Genomic DNA, 20,068 nt, shown 5'->3' on the forward strand with positions numbered 1-20,068 from the left:
GCACTCCCTCTCTCTCTCCCAGCCACGGGAGCAGAAGGTGGTGTACCGCGGCGGCACCACCCCTGTGCGTCGATGGCAATGCCACCAACAGCGAGTTAATGCTACTCTTCAGACGTCAGAACGCGTAGCAGTCTCTTCTCGAGTGGCATCGCCATGGAAGCAGGTCAAAGTTGTTCCTTGTCATCTTCCACCGGTCTTTGCTCCATCGAATTTAGCCGGACGGTGCCTTCATACATGGATCCCCTGCTGGGACGACCACCCTGCTCGCCTCTCTTTAGCTCTGCTTCTGTCATCGTTTGTCAAGCAGTCAGCTCCTCGGGAGTAGCCATGCTCCATGTTACCTGACTTTTCTCTTTCGTCTCTCTCTCTCTCTCTCTCTTCCCAGCATTTGATGAGCAATCTCAGATCCTCCAACAGCAAACGTGCTCTGTGCTTCCTCGACTTTTCCTTATCATCTCTCTCTCTCTCTCTCACACACACACACACTCGCACACATCACATGCTTTGCCATTGTCGAGCTGAAAGCCACTGCACCATGCCAAAAGCCATGGCATGCACCCATCTTTCAGATGACACCAGTAGTCCGTCCCCAGCTTTTATTGGGAGAAGGTAACAGCTCTTGCGACACAAAGATTCCTGGCAAATGAGGTGCATTGTCATGGAAGATGCTCGACTCTCTCTCTCTCTCTCTCTCTCTCTCTCTCGCTCTTACACACACACAACAGCAACAACAACATCACGCGCATCACGTTTACATTAATTGCGGCGGAATCTCAAAGCATTCGCCACGATTAACGTGCATGGAAGCCGTAGGATGGCTTCGCCTGCTCGAGCATCTGCACCACCTCTCTCATGGTGGGCCGCTCGACGCTGTGCTCTTGGACGCAGAGCATGGCCACGAAGAACACCTGCGTCGCCTCTTCCAGTGGGACATTGCTGAGCCATGGATCCAATATCCTCACCACCCCTTCCTTGCTCCAATTCGTGCTCATTCTTGTCCACTGCACGAGGTCTAATCCTTCCTCCCCGAAGTCGCCCACGGGTCTCCGGCCGGTGATCAGCTCCAACAGAACCACACCGAAGCTGTAGACATCGCTCTTCTCGTCCACCTTGAGAGTGTAGGCATACTCTGCATGCAAAGTAGAAGAGATTAAAGGCGATCAAACCCCGGTGATGCTTTCATGTGCTAGCATGTGGGCCTGCACAAAACATAAAGCATGGACACCGATCGAGGGCCATAAGGGAGACTGTTTGGGATCAGGAGCTTGATATTTACTGAATGATGGATTTGGTCAAAAGGAATGCAGATTGTGTTGAAAGCAACACTTAGCCAAGGAAAAGAGGTAGATATGCTGCTTGCTTTCTTTGAGGAATTGGACCTCGGTGTTATCTTCCTCAAAGTAGCCAGCCACCGGTGCAGGCAGATAAAGCAGTTCACTGCTTGGTGCTTTGAACCATCTGCTGCCGCATTCATCTTCTTCAGCAAAATAGATTGCTGCAGAACGAGAACAGTTGGAAGAGTATATGATCGGTGAGGATATGTTCTACTTCACCTTCATCCCCGCCAACTCTTCCTACTCCTTTAGCTGTGACAAGCTAGAACAGAGTAAGGATGCGGCAGAATTGTTGTCGGCACTAGTAGTAGAAGAAAGTACCGGGGGCGATGTAGCCGTAGGAACCGGCGATGGCCGACATGCACTCGGAAGCTCCCGTGTCCCTCAGGTACTTGGCGAGGCCGAAATCTGCGACATGAGCTTCGAAGTTGGCATCCAACAAGATGTTATTGGACTTGACATCCCGATGAAGTATCGGCGGGCGGCAGTCATGGTGCAAGTAGCACAACCCCTTCGCGGCTTCTATGGCGATCCGGAGCCTCATTTGCCAGCTGAGATATCCACCTCTCTTTCCATGGAGCAGCTCCCCCAAGCACCCATTGGGCATGTACTCGTACACCAGCAGCTTGGACTCCTTGTTCGAGCAGAAGGCGAGCAACCGCACGATGTTCCGGTGCCTGATCTTGCCCAGCGTCTGTATCTCCGCAGAGAATCCATTGTCATGGGTTGATCCCTTGCTGATCCCAAGCAGTCGCTTCACCGCGACCTCTTCGCCGCTCGGCATCGTTCCTCTGTACACGATTCCTGCTCCTCCTCTTCCTATGATGCAGTTGTCTTTGAGGCATTCGACGATGTCTTCGCTCTCGAACTCTAGCTTCTGGAACGCCGTCAGCTTCCATGATTTCGAGTTCCTCTTCATCATCGACCGCGTCTTGATGGCTACTGTGACGGCGAACGACATGGAACATATCAAGAGGCCGAGTGCAAGCAGGAGCTTGGATCTTCCAGGGAGCTGCGACTTGAAGCTTTGGTGTTGGTCGTACTGGAATTGGGAACTTGCCGAAATGTTGCAGGGGCTCGAAAGAATCGATCCACATAGCTGCGGGTTGGCAAGAAAAGATGAAGCGTTGAAGTAGGCGAACTGCCCAGACTCCGGTACTCTGCCGGAGAAGTCATTGTGCGAGAAGTCGGCAGAGGTCAGGCTCTTCATGCTTCCGATCTCCTTCGGAATGCTTCCATTCAACCGGTTCCATGAAACATTCAGATAGTTCAGTATCCTTGTTTGCGAGAGTCGAGATGGGATCGGTCCGGAGAGATGGTTTTGGCTCAAATCCAGGTAAGTCAGCAAGAAGCAGTCGCCGATCTCAGGCGGAATTCTACCGGTGAAGTTGTTCTTGCTCACGTCCACCTTGAGGACGTGCCTTAGAAGGCCAACCTGAGAGGGTATCTCCCCTGTGAACTGGTTGCCACTGAGAAGAAGAATCTGCAGCGCGGAGAAGTTGCCGACGGAGGCCGGAAGAGGTCCGGAGAGCCGGTTGTTGGATAGATTCAGCTGGCCGAGCCTTTCGGGCCTCTTCGCGGGCTCTTCCGCCATCGTGCCGGTGAGATAGTTGTTCTGCAGCTCCAGCAGCGAGAGCTCCGGCAGGTAGAGGAAGCCCCCGGGAATGGCCCCGGTCAAGTAGTTCTGCCCCATGCGGACCCGACCCAGCGTCGTGCACTCGCCAAGATCGTCCGGCAGCGGACCGAAGAGGAAGTTGTTTAGCAGAATCAGAATCTCCAGCTTCCTCCCGGAGCAGAGAGCTCGGGGGACTAATCCAGTGAGCTTGTTGGTGGAGAGATCGAGCTCTCGAAGCACGCCGTTCCGTCCGAGGCTGGGAGGGATGACGCCGGTGAAGTTGTTCTGCCACAGCTTCAGGACCTCCAAATGGGGCAGCTCGGCGACGAACACTGGGATCTCTCCATGGAACCGATTGATGAACATGTGCAGCAGCTTGAGCTCCCGGAGAGTCGAGAACTCTTCCGGGATCTCGCCGGTCAGCGCATTGTTCGAGATGTCGAGGTATCTCAGGTTGCTCAGGTTGCCAAGGTGGGGAGGGACGGTGCCGGTGAGCTGATTCGTTTGCAGGAAGAGAGTGTCGAGCTTCGTGAGGTTGCCCAGTTGGTGCGGGATTCCGCCCTCCAACCCACAGCTGGAAAGGTCGAGATGGACTAGCTCGGCCAACCTCCCGAGCTCGGCCGGAATCCCGCCGTCGAACTCGTTGTAGTAGCCCAGGTAGAGCTGCTCCAGAGTGGTGAGATTGCCGAGTTGGGGGGGTATGCGTCCGCCCAGGTCATTCCCAGCCAACGAGACAAAGCGTATAGCTCGGAAGCCACCGTAGGCCGCCGGGATGGTGCCGGAGAAGTAATTCCCACCGAGATCCAGATGGCGTAGCATGGGGAGTCCAGTGAGCGCGACAGGGAGAGACCCGACGAAGTCATTGTTGTAAGCATCGAGTACCTCGAGTCCCATCATTCCGGAGAAGCTCCAGTCCATGGTGCCATTGAAATGGTTATTGGAGATGTTGAGATACCTGAGTCCGGAGAGCTTGCTGATACCGGGAGGGAACTCACCGGAGAAGCTGTTACCGGAGACGGAGAGGGAAGCGAGGCTCTTGAGCTCCGCAATGGCGGGTGGCAGGAAACCTGAGATGTTGAGGTTCGACACGTCGAGCTCGATCACTGCGCGCTGGGCGTCGTCGCATCGAACGCCATTCCATGCGCAGACAGCTGCATGGTTGGAGAAGCTCCAGCTGCGGAAGAAGTCGTCCGAGGTGTGGAAGGACTGCGCTATAGAGACGAGGATGGAGGCTTGCTTTCTGAGCGACAAGCGGGGGAAGCTCGAAGCAGTGGAACAAGGAACGGTGAAGAGGAGGAGGAGGAGGGAAGCGGAGAGGCAAAGGAAGAGCTTGGAAGCAAGAGCAGCCGCAGCCGCAGCCATGGAGATCTACCTGGACTAAGAGAGGAGGAAGGTGGGGGGAGAGGAGGGAATCAGAGGGCATAGAAATGGAGATGGGTGGTGGCGTTGTTCCTGTCTTTGTTGCTCTTCTTTTTTCGAAAGGAAAAGCGAAAGCGCTCGAGTGGAATTAAAAGTAGATACAAGTGAGGACTGTGGCTGGAGCAGCGGCATCGGTCATTGGTGAACGTTCCTCTGCATGAGCACATACTTTTTTGCACACCAAATTCCTCGCTTGCTCTGTCGCTCCTCTGCTGGCTGAGCCGAACACTGTAGCCACACCTCGTCGGTTGCTGTGGAAGCTTCATGTGCAGCACAGCAAGCACTCCATCCCTGCAAACATTTCAATTCAACTGTTGAGAGATATCCACCTTCTTATAAACTAAGTTGCTAGGAACTGCATTATTCTCATTCGTGTTTTCTATTTTAATATGGCTGTGCAGAACATGATCATTTAGATAACCTGGGCAGTAGAAAATACCGCTCTCAACATGAAAGCATGTTCTTCAGTGGTCAATCTTGAAAGCATACAACAGTGTATCGGACACATGATCATCTACAAGCTGAACACTCTTAGTGGTTTCTTCCGCAACAGCATACCACTGCAATACAAGGAAAACTGTGTTTAAACAAAAGCTTTGCCCAAAGCAAGAATTCTCTCATACTAAAACATGGTGTCAAAAGAACTATTTTACATCTAGAAGTCAAGCAATCTTTTGATCCAAGCCTTTCCATAATTGTCTCATTATCCGAAACCAAGACTAACTCTCATCCTTTAGGTCGAAAACCTGTTCTTTTCTTGAGAGGGAAACGCACAATGATTAAAGACTACACAGAGGGAATCCTGAAAGCAGCAAATGACAGATGGGGTCTTTAACATCATTCCAAAAAACTGATCCACCGGCAATGAGGAAATAAAAGTAGAAAAGAGACTCGATGGGCCATTCAGCCCAAGCACCTTTACATTTGTGTCACACGATCATCAATTTATAATAAATTGACATCTATTGATGTCCACTCTGACAATTATGCATGATTAACAACAGTATTGTCTATTAACAGGAGAAAAAAAATCTCACCGCGCATCCCAATGCATTGAAGTCTTCTGTCGGAGCCCACAAACACAATACAAAATCAAACTGATTAAAGTAACTCCATGCGATGTGTCACCATCCCCATCCACATTTAGTTATTTTCTACTTTGACCCCTCATCAAATCTAATATCTGCCATGATCCTACATGATGGGATACTACCCATTAATTTGATAGGCATAAACCACTTACCCACGATACTAAAATCTATGTTGATAGTGATAGATTCATTTGACCCTTACAACCCAATCCAATTCTTCTCTGCCGTCAGATGTAGAACTAAGCCACGATATCATAGAAACAAAACAAAGTCAATCACTTGCATCATTCTTGTTGCCACCATGTAAGTCAATCACTTGCATCACTCTTGTTGCCACCATGTAGACCATTAGGGTTTTACTTTCTTTCCTGTAACCATATCCCACAAGCAAATCACTTCATCTCCACTGATTCAAGTATATAAGGTGGCGTGGCATTCCTCAGAGGGCCTAATTAACCCTCGCAGATGATGCATACTTTTTTATCTCAGTAGCACCCGTTCTGTAGCCAATCCTTTTCTTCTGCAATTCGATGACAAGGAGGCCATGGCTAAGGTCTTGTGCAGTCAACCTCACAGCTGGTGCCACTGGAAACATCAATGGTTGGCGTTCTATGTTTAAAAGTGTAACTCAGTTTCCTGATTTCTTGCAAGGGGTTGTACCATACACAAGCCTGTACAGAAATATGCTAATGGTCCACCAATCCACTGCACTACAATGATCCTCTCCTCAGATAACTTCAACGGCCAAATACTCATTCATCCCAAGGAATGACATCGAGTGTGCATCTATTGGCTCTGCCATCAATTCCAAGGGAGCTCAGCACCCAAAGCCAAAGTCCAATTAGGATTTATTGATCTTCCCAGGGAGTATGCAAACAAACACAGGATTCAACATTACATTAAAGTTTTCTCCAAAGAATTCTTTGGATGCGAGAACTATTTCCTGCATGGATAGATAAAATTCTGACTGATTTCGGGGTGTTGAAGGAGCACTACCGTGAGCTCGTAGCAAGGCAAAGTTAGATACTTTTATGTTGCCATCATCTCTAACAAGCACATTCACTGGCTTCAATTCCTTATATAGTTTCCCAATCAAGTGCAGATATTCAATTGCAAGCAACGGTTCTGAAGCATAAAAGCTGTTGGACAGAAAAGATATGCATAAGAAATGTATCAATGTGCTAAAGCCATTGATGAAGTCATAGAAAAACATGAATTCAAAGGAGTTCTGAAAACATCTAAACTTACTTCCCAGAGACTTACTGAAGTTACCAAATGCAAAATCAGTGATTAGCATTGCATAGACCAACATTTACGTCTGCACAAACAAAATAGCATTACTGCAAATTTTTTCTTAAATTAGTGATGTTAGGATTTGGCATTAGTATTAGTGCAAATACAGATATGCAACATCACTTGCCACATTTTCATCCACAATCAAAACCTTATGTCTGATTCTGGTCACATTCAACAGATTCACTTTTTGACTATATTAAAAATGTCATAATCAAGGTCCCAAATGAGCAGACCAGTACCATACCAATTGGTTTTTGTCAGCCTGACCAAGGACTAGTACCTGATCTAGGACTGATCATTTTCATTTTTTTTTAATTATTTTTTAGTTGTATTGGATGGTACAGGTCAATATACCACTCGTATCGAGTATTGTACTGGTCCCGCAAGATATGTATGGCACCAAATTTTAAACCTTAACCATAATTCTTTTATCTTGTCATAATTTATTGTGTTTCTTCATTAAATGTGCCTACATAATTTCTTTGATCTAGTGCACCACAAACATTTCCAAGTAAGCTATCCCAAAAGTAAATGATAGTACTCATAAAATGGATAGAAAGTAACCAACAAAGGTAATAACACAAGGAAAAATAAAAAACAGTCTATCATCAACTTGTCTAAAGAAGCTAAAGCATACCTAAGGTTAATTGATGATATCATCAACTAAGTTAGCTAATGATAATCGGCTATCATTTGATGCTTCATGCATACTTTTCGTGATGGTTGAAAAAGTTTCTTAAAGCATTTCACAACCTTAATGCATCTAATACATATTTCTCTTCTCTTTTAATGCATCTATCTATATACCACTTATTTCTTTCCTTGCTTGATCATGACAAAACTTGTCACGACCCGAGCCTAATGGGCTCTATCAACTTTGTTTGGTCTAAACCACTGACCAAAATGCTTAAGCTGAAGTTGATAGTAGTACACTCATCAGACCCTTATAAGCCAATCTTAATCTTGCCAACTTCCGATGTGGGACTAATTTGGGGTGTTACAATCTCCCCCACTCAAAGGCTTGACGTCCTCGTCAAGGCCCAGCATGACCTAGATCAAATCCTAGCATAGTGCATGTGAGGTGTAGCCCAGTGGTGGCTCCATGCCATGACGAGTCCTCTGACTTCATCCAGGGGTAGCTCTTTCCTACTCGAGCCCCCTTACCATGCCCAAATACTAGGTCGACTCTGATACCAAATGTCACGACCCGGACCTGATAGGCTAACTGGCCTATCAACTTCAACTTAAATATTTTGGTCAATGGTTTAGACCAAACGAAGTTGATAGGCCAGTTAGCCCATCAGGCTCGGGTCGTGACAAAACTACTATCATTCGCATCCCAAACACAATAAAGGCAGCTCATTTTTATAGCTAGTAACCACAGCAATCAGATTTCTGCTATGAAAGGATGAATCCATATTACCACAGTAGTATCACAATATAGCGAAAACTAGCAAAAGCATGTCATTATCTTCATAGCTAAACCTTGTTCTACTTTTTCATGAACCTTCTTCGCAAGAAAGTATAAGTTTAAGGAATGACATTGGTCAACACTTATGATTTAATTTAGGATTTCCAAACAGATGCCAGAAAAAACATATTTGACTTATCCTTGCAACTATGAACACTCTTCCCTGTTCAAATTTCCCTTGTTAAAGAAAATTACCTTATAGAATTATGCACACTAAATGAAATAGCACAGCTCAAAACAAATGTAAGATGAATCGTACTTGTTGTAAAGATCTTGTTTCACTTAATATTTAATAATGGCAAGTCCAAAGTCTTGGTTTGCACACAACTTCCTCAAACCAAGTTAGTATCATGAATCATTTAAAGAAAAAGATGTAGGTAAGGATCATGGTAGAAAAAATCATAAAAGGATGAAAAGGTAAAACAAAAATATGATCTAGATTTAAAAAAGAGTAAACACAATAATTAAATGGTCATTTAATAATCTACATTAACACCTGATAACAATAACTAATTTTCACATAGTAAATTCAATCAAACAAAATATATCAATATGAATTTTCTGTTATGGAATTATGGTCTTTCATACATTTTATAAAGCCAAAATTATGTATGTTTAATTAAAATAGAATCTTACCATGCATTCTTCCAAGTTAAAAGCTTTATCAGGTCACTTCTGATGAAGAGAATGAAGATTACCACCACCACGACACTCGACAACCAAGGAGAAATATTTTTTCTGTCTTGATGGGGATTCAGGAATGCAGTATGAATCTGTTTGTGCCCAAATTAGCCTAGTTTCACTAATTAGGGAAGCCTTGTCCATCACTTTCTTTGCAAAAATGGTGTCAATTCCTGTTCCCTTGAGTCAGCTATGTGAACACTGCCAATGTCTCCATGACCTATGCATTTAACAAGCTCGAAGTGGCTTAAGTTGATAGGAAATCCTTCGCAATTAAAAGATGAAAGGCCTCCCAGCAAAATTTAATCCTAGTATGTCACTTGATGGATGCATAAGAGTAACTATCTAAACCTTTACCTATGACCCTACTACATCTACTGGAAGCACTGGACTTTGTCTCCCCTGACCTCATGAATGATGGCATGGTTATCGTCGAGGATGAGGTAGATGTTGCCTCTGGGATCCCTACTTAGTTCTGGACTAGATAATCAGCTAGGCGAACACCTGTGCTTAACCATGGATCATTTGCTAAAGTAATACAATCATTGACAGCCAAAAGTAATTTTGTTCATGCTCTTTGACAATTTTTCTGGTGCCTACTTTGAAATTGAAGCAAGTACAGGGATTTCACATGGACTACCAGACAGTCCATGTCCAAGATCGGGGCTACCATCTTCTAGTTAAGTCACCATTCCCCTAGAAAGTTGGATCCACTTTCGTACTCCTGGATGATGCTTCATCACTCATCTGGAATTCAATCAAACAGCTTGAGTTAGTAGAGATCGGGGAAGGCAATCAAATACAGAACTGACGAGCTGAAACATATTAGCATGCCAACAAAATAAACAAAAACAACACAAGCAACTGCAACCAGAGCATTCAATCAACCACATATCAAAGTATTCATAGACCAATCGATCCAGAAAAAGTTACACGTTGATAATCCTACGTTGTGAAGTTCTTGATGAGACTCAGATGACTCAAAGTCATCGGGAGGTAAAGTCGCCTAGCAGCAATCCGTCTGGTGACGATTCACTCGATGCCATTCATTGCGACAGAAAAGCATGAAAAAGGGATGAATTCTGCTTTCAAGACGATTCACGTGCTACGAATGACAAAAACCCTAACAGAAGAGAAAGGAAAAGCGAAAAACGTGTATAAATAACGGAATTCCTCGCGATCAACATCCATGAGCACCAAGAAAAAAATGAATTGAAGGAAAGAGAGGAGCTTGCCCACTGTGCGAGAATATAACAGAAGCCGATTCCGACCAAGAATTGCTGCAGTCGGTGCTTGATAGCGATCCCGTTCGAATCGGCTGTTCATCCAACCTCCTAAAATCCAGAACGATAGAACAAAACCCCAGTCTCCCATCCATCGCCCATACCAAAATTGAAGGTTTGATGGGGTTTCCTTTGATCAATGGAGGTTTCTTGGGACCGCAAGAGAGGGCGTGAGAGAGGGCAGTGGAAAGGCAGACGTACGAGGCGGATTGAGAGAACCCATCACTAATTTAATTCTCTCTCCTCTCTCTCTCTCTCTCTCTCTCTCTCTGTCTCTCTCACGCATAAATAAATATATATATATATATGAATTATATATTTGTTTGCGTATTAGAAATTTTATATCTACTAAGTAAATTTTAGCATACTTACGTAAATATACATCCCTTTAAAATTAGATATATATCATTTTAGTTAATATCTATTGTTTACCATAATTTATTGTTATTTGAACCTCTATTTTATACTGATATTTTCTTTTTTCCAACTATTATTTTTTTTTAACTTATGGCTAAATTCTGAAAAATAAATCTTAATTTTTTATTTCTTAGTATTTTCTTTCTAAATGATGAGATACTCTCGTTCTCCTCCTCGTTGATTATTACCTATGTCTCATTGCTCCTTCGTGATCATCTCAATCCCACTATAAAACTTTACCATTGCTTATTAGGTGGCTCCATGGTATCGTAAAATTTTATTATTTTTCATCATATTGATTATTAGAGGGCTTTTCCATGCATCTTATGCATCAACCACAACGAAACGAAAGAAAATAAGATTATCGTGATAAAGACTTCCCCTATCACCTCCCTCGCATGATCTATCCATGTAAGAGACTTAACATACAGAAGATAAAGGAGGGGATTAAGGACGTCCTTCTCGAGGTAGATGAGGACAAAGGAGCACTTGAGGGCGATAATCAAAGACGTGATAGTAGCGAGAACCGACAAGGTGAATGCTAAGGATAATATTATCTTTTTAAAAATAAATATTATATGAGAATAAAATAAAAATATAATAGAAAAAATAAATACTTGAGTTTTTTTAGAGATTTAATATTTTAACATTTATATTTTTATCTTAAATAAATTAATGTGAACCATAAATTAGAAATAGTTAATCAATCAACTTTAATGACGACGGATACATATGCTATGTCAAAACATACAATATTGAATATGTTGTTCCAATTTTTTATGATTTTATTCTTTGGTTTCTTTTCGAAGATTAGTAAAACACATCGTTATTAAGTATATTCTTTGATTTATCTCTATTACATGAATCTGATTCATGGTTGGCGGAGATGAGGCTGCCAAACTCGTCAATATTCCTTCCTACCACTACAAATCCTCATGACTCCTCTCATCTTATCCACAATTGCAAATCAATCTCCATCATATTTTTTATTTGTATGACTAACATCAATGGAAACCTAATCACTGATGAAATATGTATTCCTTTCAGTTCATTGTGATCTTGCCATCGGAAATACTACATTGTGCTTACGAATGCTCACCATAAAACAAATTATTTTATGTTAAAAATTTTAAATACAGATAATATTATAAACAAATATTACATTTTTTTCTTTTTCATTGTTGTAATAAATGACTTAAAAGTTATGGGAAAAAATCAATGGTCTCTAATAACTAATAAATGTTTTGGGGAGTCCTCAATTTCTTTGATAGTAAAACCATTTAATTAGTGAAAGTAATCAGTTGAACGTTTGATGTTTGATTGTTTTTGATCCAACTGATTGTTTCTATTCAGGTTCACAAGTTTTTATTTAGATGATTTAAGGATTAATATTGTATGAAGAAAAATAATTCTATATTGGTGTTGATCAACTACCTAACAACATTACTTTCTATATTATAATATTATTTAATTACTATGTACTCCCTTCATAGTATGTAATAAATATATTTATTTTAATATTGATAAAGAGAATATTATCAGCGTATCCTTATTCGGCACATTACGTTCGTATAATGTTCAAACTAAAAAGAGAAGATAAATACCATCATTCATCTATTTGTCTATGTAAACAAGGGTTCAAATAATGTAAGTTGTCATTTCCTTATCGTGATTAAAATATTAAGAGAAGATTATTAGAGACAACTAACATCATCTTTACACAAAATATTTTATGAAATATTTTATCATTTTATAACTAAATATAAAAACTCAGTTTCAATATAATAAAAAGGAAAACAAATCGTCTTTTAATTATTTGTGTTCATACTTATTACCTACCTTAAGTTACTAACTTAGAAATTGAAGAAATCGAGTCAAAAAAACCTTATTGATATCGATCTTCAAGTTTAATTAGTTGTAGGTTGTCCTCTCCTATTACTCATACCAATAAAAGACTAAGAAAAGATTCTTAAAGTCGACTAGAGGTTACCTCTACTTAACATTTTACAAAAAATTTCTATCTTTTTTAAGTTCTGGTATAAAGACACGTATTTAACACAATGAAAAGTGATAATCACATTTTAACTATTCGAGTTCACACTTATCTATCTTATGTTACTAATTTTAGCGTCAAAGCGATTGTGATGAAAAACTACTATTGGCCTCGGTCATTAGGATCAAGCAATTGTAAATCGTCTTCCCCCTCACTCTTGTGAATAAAAGGTTACTGAGATATTGTTAGAGGCAATTATAAATTATCTTTTCATATAATATTTCATAAGATATTATGTTTGTATGATCAATAATAAAAAGCTTATATTCAATAAAAATAGAGAATTATATTTTTATTACTAATGCTCACACCAATCTACCTCATGTTATTATATTGGGAGTTCGAAACTTCTCCCGATCTCAATCTTCGGTCCAAGTAGTTATAGATTATCCCTTCCCCTCCTCTTAATCATCCATATACATAAAAAAAATCAATGGGAGGTTGCTAAAGACAGTTAAAGATTATTTTCTGTAAGAATATTTAAAAAATATTTTACTTATTTATGACTAAGTATAAATATTCATATCCAACACAATGAAAATGAAGAATTATCATTTCATCTCTCAGTCTAACTAATCTCATGCTACTAACATTGATGTTAGAAGGATTGGATCGAAAATTCTCTATCAACCTTAATTTTGTATATATGACATATAAAAAATTTAGTATTTTTATCTTGAAGATACTTCAGATAATCTTGTGCACACGATCCTGTTCGAGATAATCAGGATGTCAATATTATTTTTTAATAGATATAATATAATAATTTTTATTATTATATTAATTATTATTTATAAATTATAGTTAAATATAAAAATACGGGAATCAACAACTCGATGTCTTTTTTTTAATGTTGAAAATAACAAATTAAAAATATTTTTAGCCATTTATACTATCTTGCGGATACGGTGTATAAATACGGGACACCTACGTGCCCATCAGCCATTTTCACCATTTCTGAAGTCAATCGTGGCCGTCTGCATACGGACTCTGCGTTGGGTGTCCCGTGGATGAGGACAAAGCGAAGGACAGGGAGGACCGAGAGATCCGGGATCGGGGAAAACGGACGGTAGATCTATCACCCGCATAAGAACAACTCTACTGGTATGCAGTAAGTCATTATGAGGACATGAACAACCCACGACACGAAACAAGGGTGGGATTCTTTAGCTGCGCAAACACCCTCGTCTCGCTGCATTATTTACGATACGAGCACTCGTCCGGGAGGGTAGACCGGAAATTAGACGCGGCGATAAAGGGTTGTTTGGGAATTTAATGTTCGGTAAAGCCGCTATTTTAACCCCATTTCTTCTTCATCACCTTCGCTGCTCTCTCTCTCTCTCTCTCTCTCTCCGATCTCCCCCCCCCCCTCCTCTGTCTCTCTCTCTCCCTCCCCTTCTCGTCCTCCAGAGCGACGCCGTGCTCTTATGTTCTCCATTTCCATAGATGGATTTCTTCTTCTTATTCCTTGAATCCATGCGGCGGAAAGCTTCGTTCTGAGAGCGGAAGAGATAAGAGAGAAGCAGAGGATTCTGGTTCTTTTGGAGGACACCATTGATCCATGTGAGACGTCTGGGAGGGTCGTGAGATTTGTGCAAAGAACCGCTTGTTGATTCAGTTGCGCATTGGAAATGATGAGGTTTGCTCCAATCTCTCTCTCTCTCTCTCTTCCTCTTTCTCCTCTCTTCGGCTCTGTGGCTACCTTGGTCTGTTGGTTTAATGATGATGACCTAATCTTGAAGTCTTTCTCCTAACTTGTCGTTGCTTGAGATCGAATTTTTCTATGTGTATTTTTAAGGAGACAGCTGAGGAGGAAAAGAAGGCGGAGGCGATGGAGGCGAAGAGCGTTTCTCCGGCTGGAGATTGTGCCTTTTCTGCCGGCGGGTATCTGCCGGCAGATCGCCTCTTTTGGTTCAGTTCCTATCTTCCGTCTCCGGACACAGGCCGCTCGCCCTCCTTCGGCTTGTTGTTGGCTTTGGTTTTGTTTTTGGAGATTCAAATCTTCCTTTTCTGCGCAAGTTTTCGGATTTGGTCGCCAAATGCCTCCTCCCCTTGGCTATCCGCCCGTTGTTCTCGTCTCAAGTGTCGTCGGAAAAGAATCGTGTTTTTTTTTTTTTTTTTCTCTGAACGCTTTGTGTTCTTCAGTTTGAGTTATTGTTCGGTTCCATTGGCGTTTAGGAGCTTCACGGTTTCTTTAATCGACTGCTGGAAATTTGTTTCTACTATGGAACCCTTGGTTTTGATCTGCGTTTGCTCTTTCCCCGCAGTTTCCGATGTCCAGTTTCGATGGTCTTGCGGTCGGAACCGTAAGGCAGATCGCCAATTCTGGTTGACACAAACCTCTTACTTCGGTTTCTCCCTTGAATTAGCCGAAGGTTTTGTCTTAGGTCACCTAAATATGTTAGATCTACCCCGCCTTCATCAATCTGTTTTCACTTCTCTTCTTGACGAGTTTCTTCCTTGTTTCGCCTGGCGATGTGTTTGGTTTCGTTCAGCTTGTGTGGTCGAGAGATCTCCGAGTTCGTAATTAGCAGATGAACTGCTGCTTTGTTTCTCCGTTTCATGTTTGCTCTTCTTCTCGGACATGGATGTATGGATTTGCTTCATACCATTTTGGATTGCAACTGATTCATGGAACATGGACGGATCCAAGTGCACACGTCCTACTTCCTCTGATCGAATGGTTTCGATGTCGTCTCTATGCCATCTGCAATTCTTGTTTCTCTTCAGATTGCTGCCTTTAATCCCTGGCTTTGGGGCTTTATGTGGTCACTTGATATATTCCATTGAGTTATGAAGGCACGATGGAGGTGCTAACCCCAATTTTGTCATCGTTGTTCCACAGATACCAGAGAGTAAGCCCGGATGTCCTTCCCCTCGGCAATGGAAGGAAGCCCATCCTGAGGACAAGCAATGAAGACGACGCCGACCACAGTAGCAGAAACGCGAACCACTCTCCTTCCGAAGGCAAATCCACAAGAGCGAGATCGGTGTCGGTTTCGGCCGGCCCATCCCCGTCCCGAGACCACCAGTTCCCTCGCATCCTCGCCCCCTCCGATTCCCCTACCTCCGCGGCGGCTACACACTCCGAGAGGCAACCACCCCCTTCCGCCTCCCCCAAATCTCAGAGCCGGCAGCCCCATGACGCCGTCAACGGTGTGGGCAGCGACGTCATCCTGCAGTGGGGACACAACAAGAGGTCCCGCCGGCCGAGAGCGTCAGGCGACGAGACTTCCGCCCACTTGAGGCAGTTGCTCAAGATCCCGCGCAGATCGCCTGCATCCTCGTCGGCGGCGATGCCCCCTCCGCCCTGTGGCGGCTCGTGCCCCAGGGCAGGCCATCTGAGGACGTCTGTCCCCGTCCGCGACGCCAAGAAGTATGCGTTCTCTCTTGCCCCCTCGTTTAGTTCCCCTGTTCCATGATGCTGTTGCCATCTCCCCACTGGTAAACCTTTGGGTGGTTTAAGTAAAGTAGCTTTTGTTTTTTTTGCTTTTCTCCTATAATTCTAATCTTTCGCTTTTAATTATAATCAGACCCTTATTTTTTCATTTTTTTCACGCGTCTTCCCACCCGCCCACGTCTACCTTCTATTTTGTTTCATCCACTGCCCACTTTTTCTTTAAGCAGCAATTCTTTCTTTTTTTTTCCTTTAATTTTATTGGGCATTAAATTGTTTCTTTTCCATTATTTTTTCTTGGGTGTCGAGGCCTGCTTTCGCCTTGCAGGGCTATAAATACCACCTTCCACAATTTCCTCTCATTCGTAGAGTTGATCATTGTGCGCCTTTCCCCCCACCTTTTTCCTTGTTTCCCAGTTCTGAGATCGTCTCTCTTTTTCTGGCCATGATCAGAGGCGTCGAAGACCAATCGGGCGGCCCAGCTCGATCCGAAAAGCGATCGCCACCTGCCCTGCCGGATAAAGCTCCGAGGGCCGCCGCCGACGCCCCGGTGAATCCGTCTGGGCCGAAGCAGCCGCCGGCGGATCAGGAATCGGCTCCCGTCGCGATCGCGGAGAAGCTGAGCCTGGATCGGCTCGAGTGGCCTAAGATTTACCTTTCCCTCTCGCGCAAGGAGAAGGAGGACGACTTCCTCGCCATGAAGGGCACCAAGCTCCCCCAGCGGCCCAAGAAGAGGGCCAAGAACATCGACAGGACCCTCCAGGTTTCGATCCCATCGACAATTTTTGTCCTTTTTCTGGTTATTGCTTCTTGTGTTACAAAACCAACAATGATCACACGTATTTTTTCCGGGATTGTTGGATGCAGTATTGTTTTCCAGGAATGTGGCTGTCAGATTTGACGAGAGGACGGTATGAGGTGAGGGAGAAGAAATGCGCGAAGAAGGTACACTCAATTCTCCCCCATTCTCCTCCCTCCCATTTCCCCGTCACGAACAATCTTGGCTCTTCCAATTATTAATTTTGTTGCCACCTCTTCTCGGATGCCAAATCCATCATCATATCCTCTCAAGACATCATACGGCATGCATGATCGAAATCAATTCCACTACTTGCCCTCGAGAGAAGGGGTAGGGCTTTTCTTCCGCGTCACGTGGGCCCCTGACATCAAGCGTGGTAGCCGCATTGATTGCTGGCCTCGCCTTCTCCATCTTTTACTTCCGCATCGAGATCTGTTACTCCCTTGTGCTGCCGACGATCATAAATTGTTATTGCATTGTGCAGAGGCGGAGGGGGTTGAAGGGGATGGAGAGCGTGGACAGCGACTCTGAGTGATGGCGGCCGAATTCAGATGTGAATGGGGGTTCTTCGTTTTGTTCCCTAGGTTTCGTTTTCCACATTTATACCCTAGTTTTTGGGCTTCGGGCGGAAGGGACCCCCGAGTTCTTGTACAGATCTCCAGCTTCCATCAATGGAGAAAGGTTCTTCGTTGAAACACTTAATTGGTTTTTAACTGTGGTTGGTTTCATTAAATGGTGTCAAACACTTGTCGACGCCACTGTTGGCGGACCCTCAATCCGTACGCTGGTGATGGTTGGGAAGGCACACAAAGGACCAACGGGTCCCACAATGCGGGCGATGCCGTGGCGGGTGGTGATTCTCCGCTTAAATCCAACGTTATGATGTGGTTCTGAGAGAGTTGAATTAATAATTAAAAAAATATTTTTAATTTAAAAAAACGAGTTTTATATATATATATATATATATATATATAATTTTGGTCAAGCGCTTGGTCAACTTGGGGTCATTTTAACCACGTACGAAACTTGCGGAAGACCTGTCACCCGGCTTTGCGCTGGCGTTCCCCTTACGATGTCACAACGTCGGCAGCGCGCGAGAGAGAGAGAGAGAGGGAGACCGCTCGAGAGATCGTAAGATACCTCTTCTATTCTCGTTCATTTACCCTCTGAACCCTAATCCTCGTCGCTGGGATCCTTTGTGCTGTTGACAAGGCGATATCTCTTCTCCCCTGCTGCGATACATGTTTCTATCTTTCGGCTACGGAATTGGGAACCTTTACAATTTGTTGATTGCTTTGCGTTCGGAGATCGCTGAGATCAAGTGGCGATTTGGGACCTTCGATCTTCTAATGCTTTGCTTTGCCCTCCCTACATTTGTACGAACGATGCGCCCACGATCCACACTTGGATTCTAAAACAAAATTGAATCAGGTTTGATTTGGCTGATCACTTTTAAAGTTCTCAGGGCGCGTACAAAAATCTTGCTTATTGTAGAATTATTGATGCAGAGAGTAATTTTCCTTTTTAGTTCTTTAGGGCAATTACACTTTACGACTTGCAAGCAGGGTATACGACGATACCAAATGTGTCGGAAGAAATATATTAGTGCTTTTGATGTAATGCTCCTGAAGTTCTTATACAGCATTGCATAATCATTTAATATAGTGAGTGCCGCATGTTGAGTTATTTTTTAATTATAGAAATAGTAGCTGAGACTCTAATTTTAGATCAGTTAGGAAGGGGCAATATCTTGGATGACTGTTACTTAATCAACATGTCGTATTTGCATGGTGAAGACTGAATTTTCATTGGAGCAGTTCCTGTAATACAACAGAGATTTCCAATAAAACTGCTGCCATTCTTCGCAACATGGCAGTGCATCGAGCCAGCCAAGGAGCTTTCCTTTTTATATGCATTTCTTTATGCTTCTTAGAAACATCGCTTTCCCCTAAGATAACAAAAATGTATCGTCACTGTTCCTGTGGAATGTGTTTCACATGCATGCTATTATGCACTGCAGTTTTAGCGGGTTATTGAGCTGTTTGGTGGGATGACATATCGAGTCTAGAGACATGAAGATGACCATCACATCCTTAGGGATTTTGACTTTTGCTCTCTTTGAATATTGCCTGTGGATTAGTTCAATCTGATATGGGTACCACGAACTGCTTTCGGGAAGAATCAAAGTCACGTATTTTCCTTTAGGGAATTATTGAATTGAATATCATAGAATGCTTTGTGGTAGATCCAACTTCTTATTTTACCAAAACAAGCTCATTTCCTATGGTTACGGCAGCTCATTCTGTTATAGAAGGTTTTTATTGTCTGCTGACTGATGGCTGCTTATGCAGGGTTGCTACTTTAATTCAATGTAAGTTTGCTAATGGTAGCATTACAGTAAAGGTTATTAATACAAACTTTCTTACCTCTGGCTAGCCACACAAATTATCAGACAAGTAGTTTAAATGCATAATATAGCAAATCAGGACAATATTTGGTGTGGTATTTACCGTCCTTTTCTTATGTGATCATATGTTCCCTGACATGTAAATTGGTAATTGTTAATGTGTACGAGTACTGGTTTCGATCTAGTATGAATGTGCTTTCACATAGACAACTTAATATATGTTACATCAGTCATGCCGATCATCTTTTTCTTGGATTGTTTTGCTTCGTCTTGATGAATCTTCAAATGATACATCCAGCATAAGTGGTAGCTAATAAGAGGCCATGGACCTTGGTTGTACTTTTTGTAAATATGAAGTAGAGGATGAGTATAAAGATTTGATGAGTGTACTATTATCAATTTCAACTTAATTATTTTGACTAGTAGTTTAGATCAACCAAAACTGATGGGCCAGTTAGCTTATTAGGCCCGGGTTGTGATATTTGGTATCAGAGCCGATCTAGTATTTAAGCATAGTGAGGGAGCTTGAGTAGGAAAGGACTACCCGTGGATGAAGTCATAGGACTCATCATGGCATAGAGCCACCACTGGGCTATGTCTCACATGCACCATGCCAAGGTTTGATCTGGGCTATGCTGGGCCTTGATTCTAACACCTCGATCAGTCCCACATGCAAAGTGGATAAACCTAGAAATGACTTACAAGAGTTTGATGAGTATGCTACTATTAAGTTCAGCTTAAGCATTTTGACTAATCGCTTAGGTCAAACGAAATTGATGAGCCAATTAATACTACCATCATGCAC

At 43.0% G+C, this 20,068-nt stretch overlaps 2 protein-coding genes across 16 annotated transcripts; one reads left to right on the top strand and one right to left on the bottom strand.

The window, feature by feature from the left end:
• Positions 1-563: 563 nt before the first annotated feature.
• LOC103996110 (leucine-rich repeat receptor-like serine/threonine-protein kinase BAM3) lies at positions 564-10,434 on the bottom strand. Of its 14 annotated transcripts, none has more exons than XM_065080506.1 (9): positions 10,143-10,434; positions 9,857-10,030; positions 9,548-9,654; positions 6,708-6,777; positions 5,406-6,598; positions 4,808-4,928; positions 1,656-4,659; positions 1,554-1,586; positions 564-1,129 (listed from the first exon to the last, which is right to left on the bottom strand). In XM_065080506.1, the coding sequence occupies exons 7-9, from the start codon at positions 4,309-4,311 to the stop codon at positions 792-794; spliced, it is 3,027 nt and encodes a 1,008-aa protein (XP_064936578.1). In that variant the 5' UTR covers positions 4,312-4,659; positions 4,808-4,928; positions 5,406-6,598; positions 6,708-6,777; positions 9,548-9,654; positions 9,857-10,030; positions 10,143-10,434; the 3' UTR covers positions 564-791. The 14 variants fall into 14 exon arrangements, with proteins under 14 accessions (XP_064936578.1, XP_064936576.1, XP_064936573.1 ...); XM_065080504.1 differs by having other exon boundaries at positions 9,508-9,654; XM_065080501.1 differs by lacking the exon at positions 6,708-6,777 and adding an exon at positions 5,022-5,170 and having other exon boundaries at positions 8,863-9,654.
• A 3,582-nt stretch (positions 10,435-14,016) lies between these two features.
• Positions 14,017-17,553, top strand: LOC103996109 (COPII coat assembly protein SEC16). 2 transcript variants are annotated; one of them, XM_065080512.1, is made up of 7 exons: positions 14,017-14,299; positions 14,459-14,544; positions 15,506-16,036; positions 16,511-16,820; positions 16,925-17,002; positions 17,130-17,186; positions 17,341-17,553. In XM_065080512.1, the coding sequence occupies exons 2-7, from the start codon at positions 14,492-14,494 to the stop codon at positions 17,389-17,391; spliced, it is 1,080 nt and encodes a 359-aa protein (XP_064936584.1). In that variant the 5' UTR covers positions 14,017-14,299; positions 14,459-14,491; the 3' UTR covers positions 17,392-17,553. The 2 variants fall into 2 exon arrangements, with proteins under 2 accessions (XP_064936584.1, XP_009415212.2); XM_009416937.3 differs by lacking the exon at positions 17,130-17,186.
• Positions 17,554-20,068: the final 2,515 nt, after the last annotated feature.

Source organism: Musa acuminata, chromosome BXJ1-8, assembly GCF_036884655.1.
Source record: "Musa acuminata AAA Group cultivar baxijiao chromosome BXJ1-8, Cavendish_Baxijiao_AAA, whole genome shotgun sequence".
Classification (NCBI taxonomy): domain Eukaryota; kingdom Viridiplantae; phylum Streptophyta; class Magnoliopsida; order Zingiberales; family Musaceae; genus Musa; species Musa acuminata.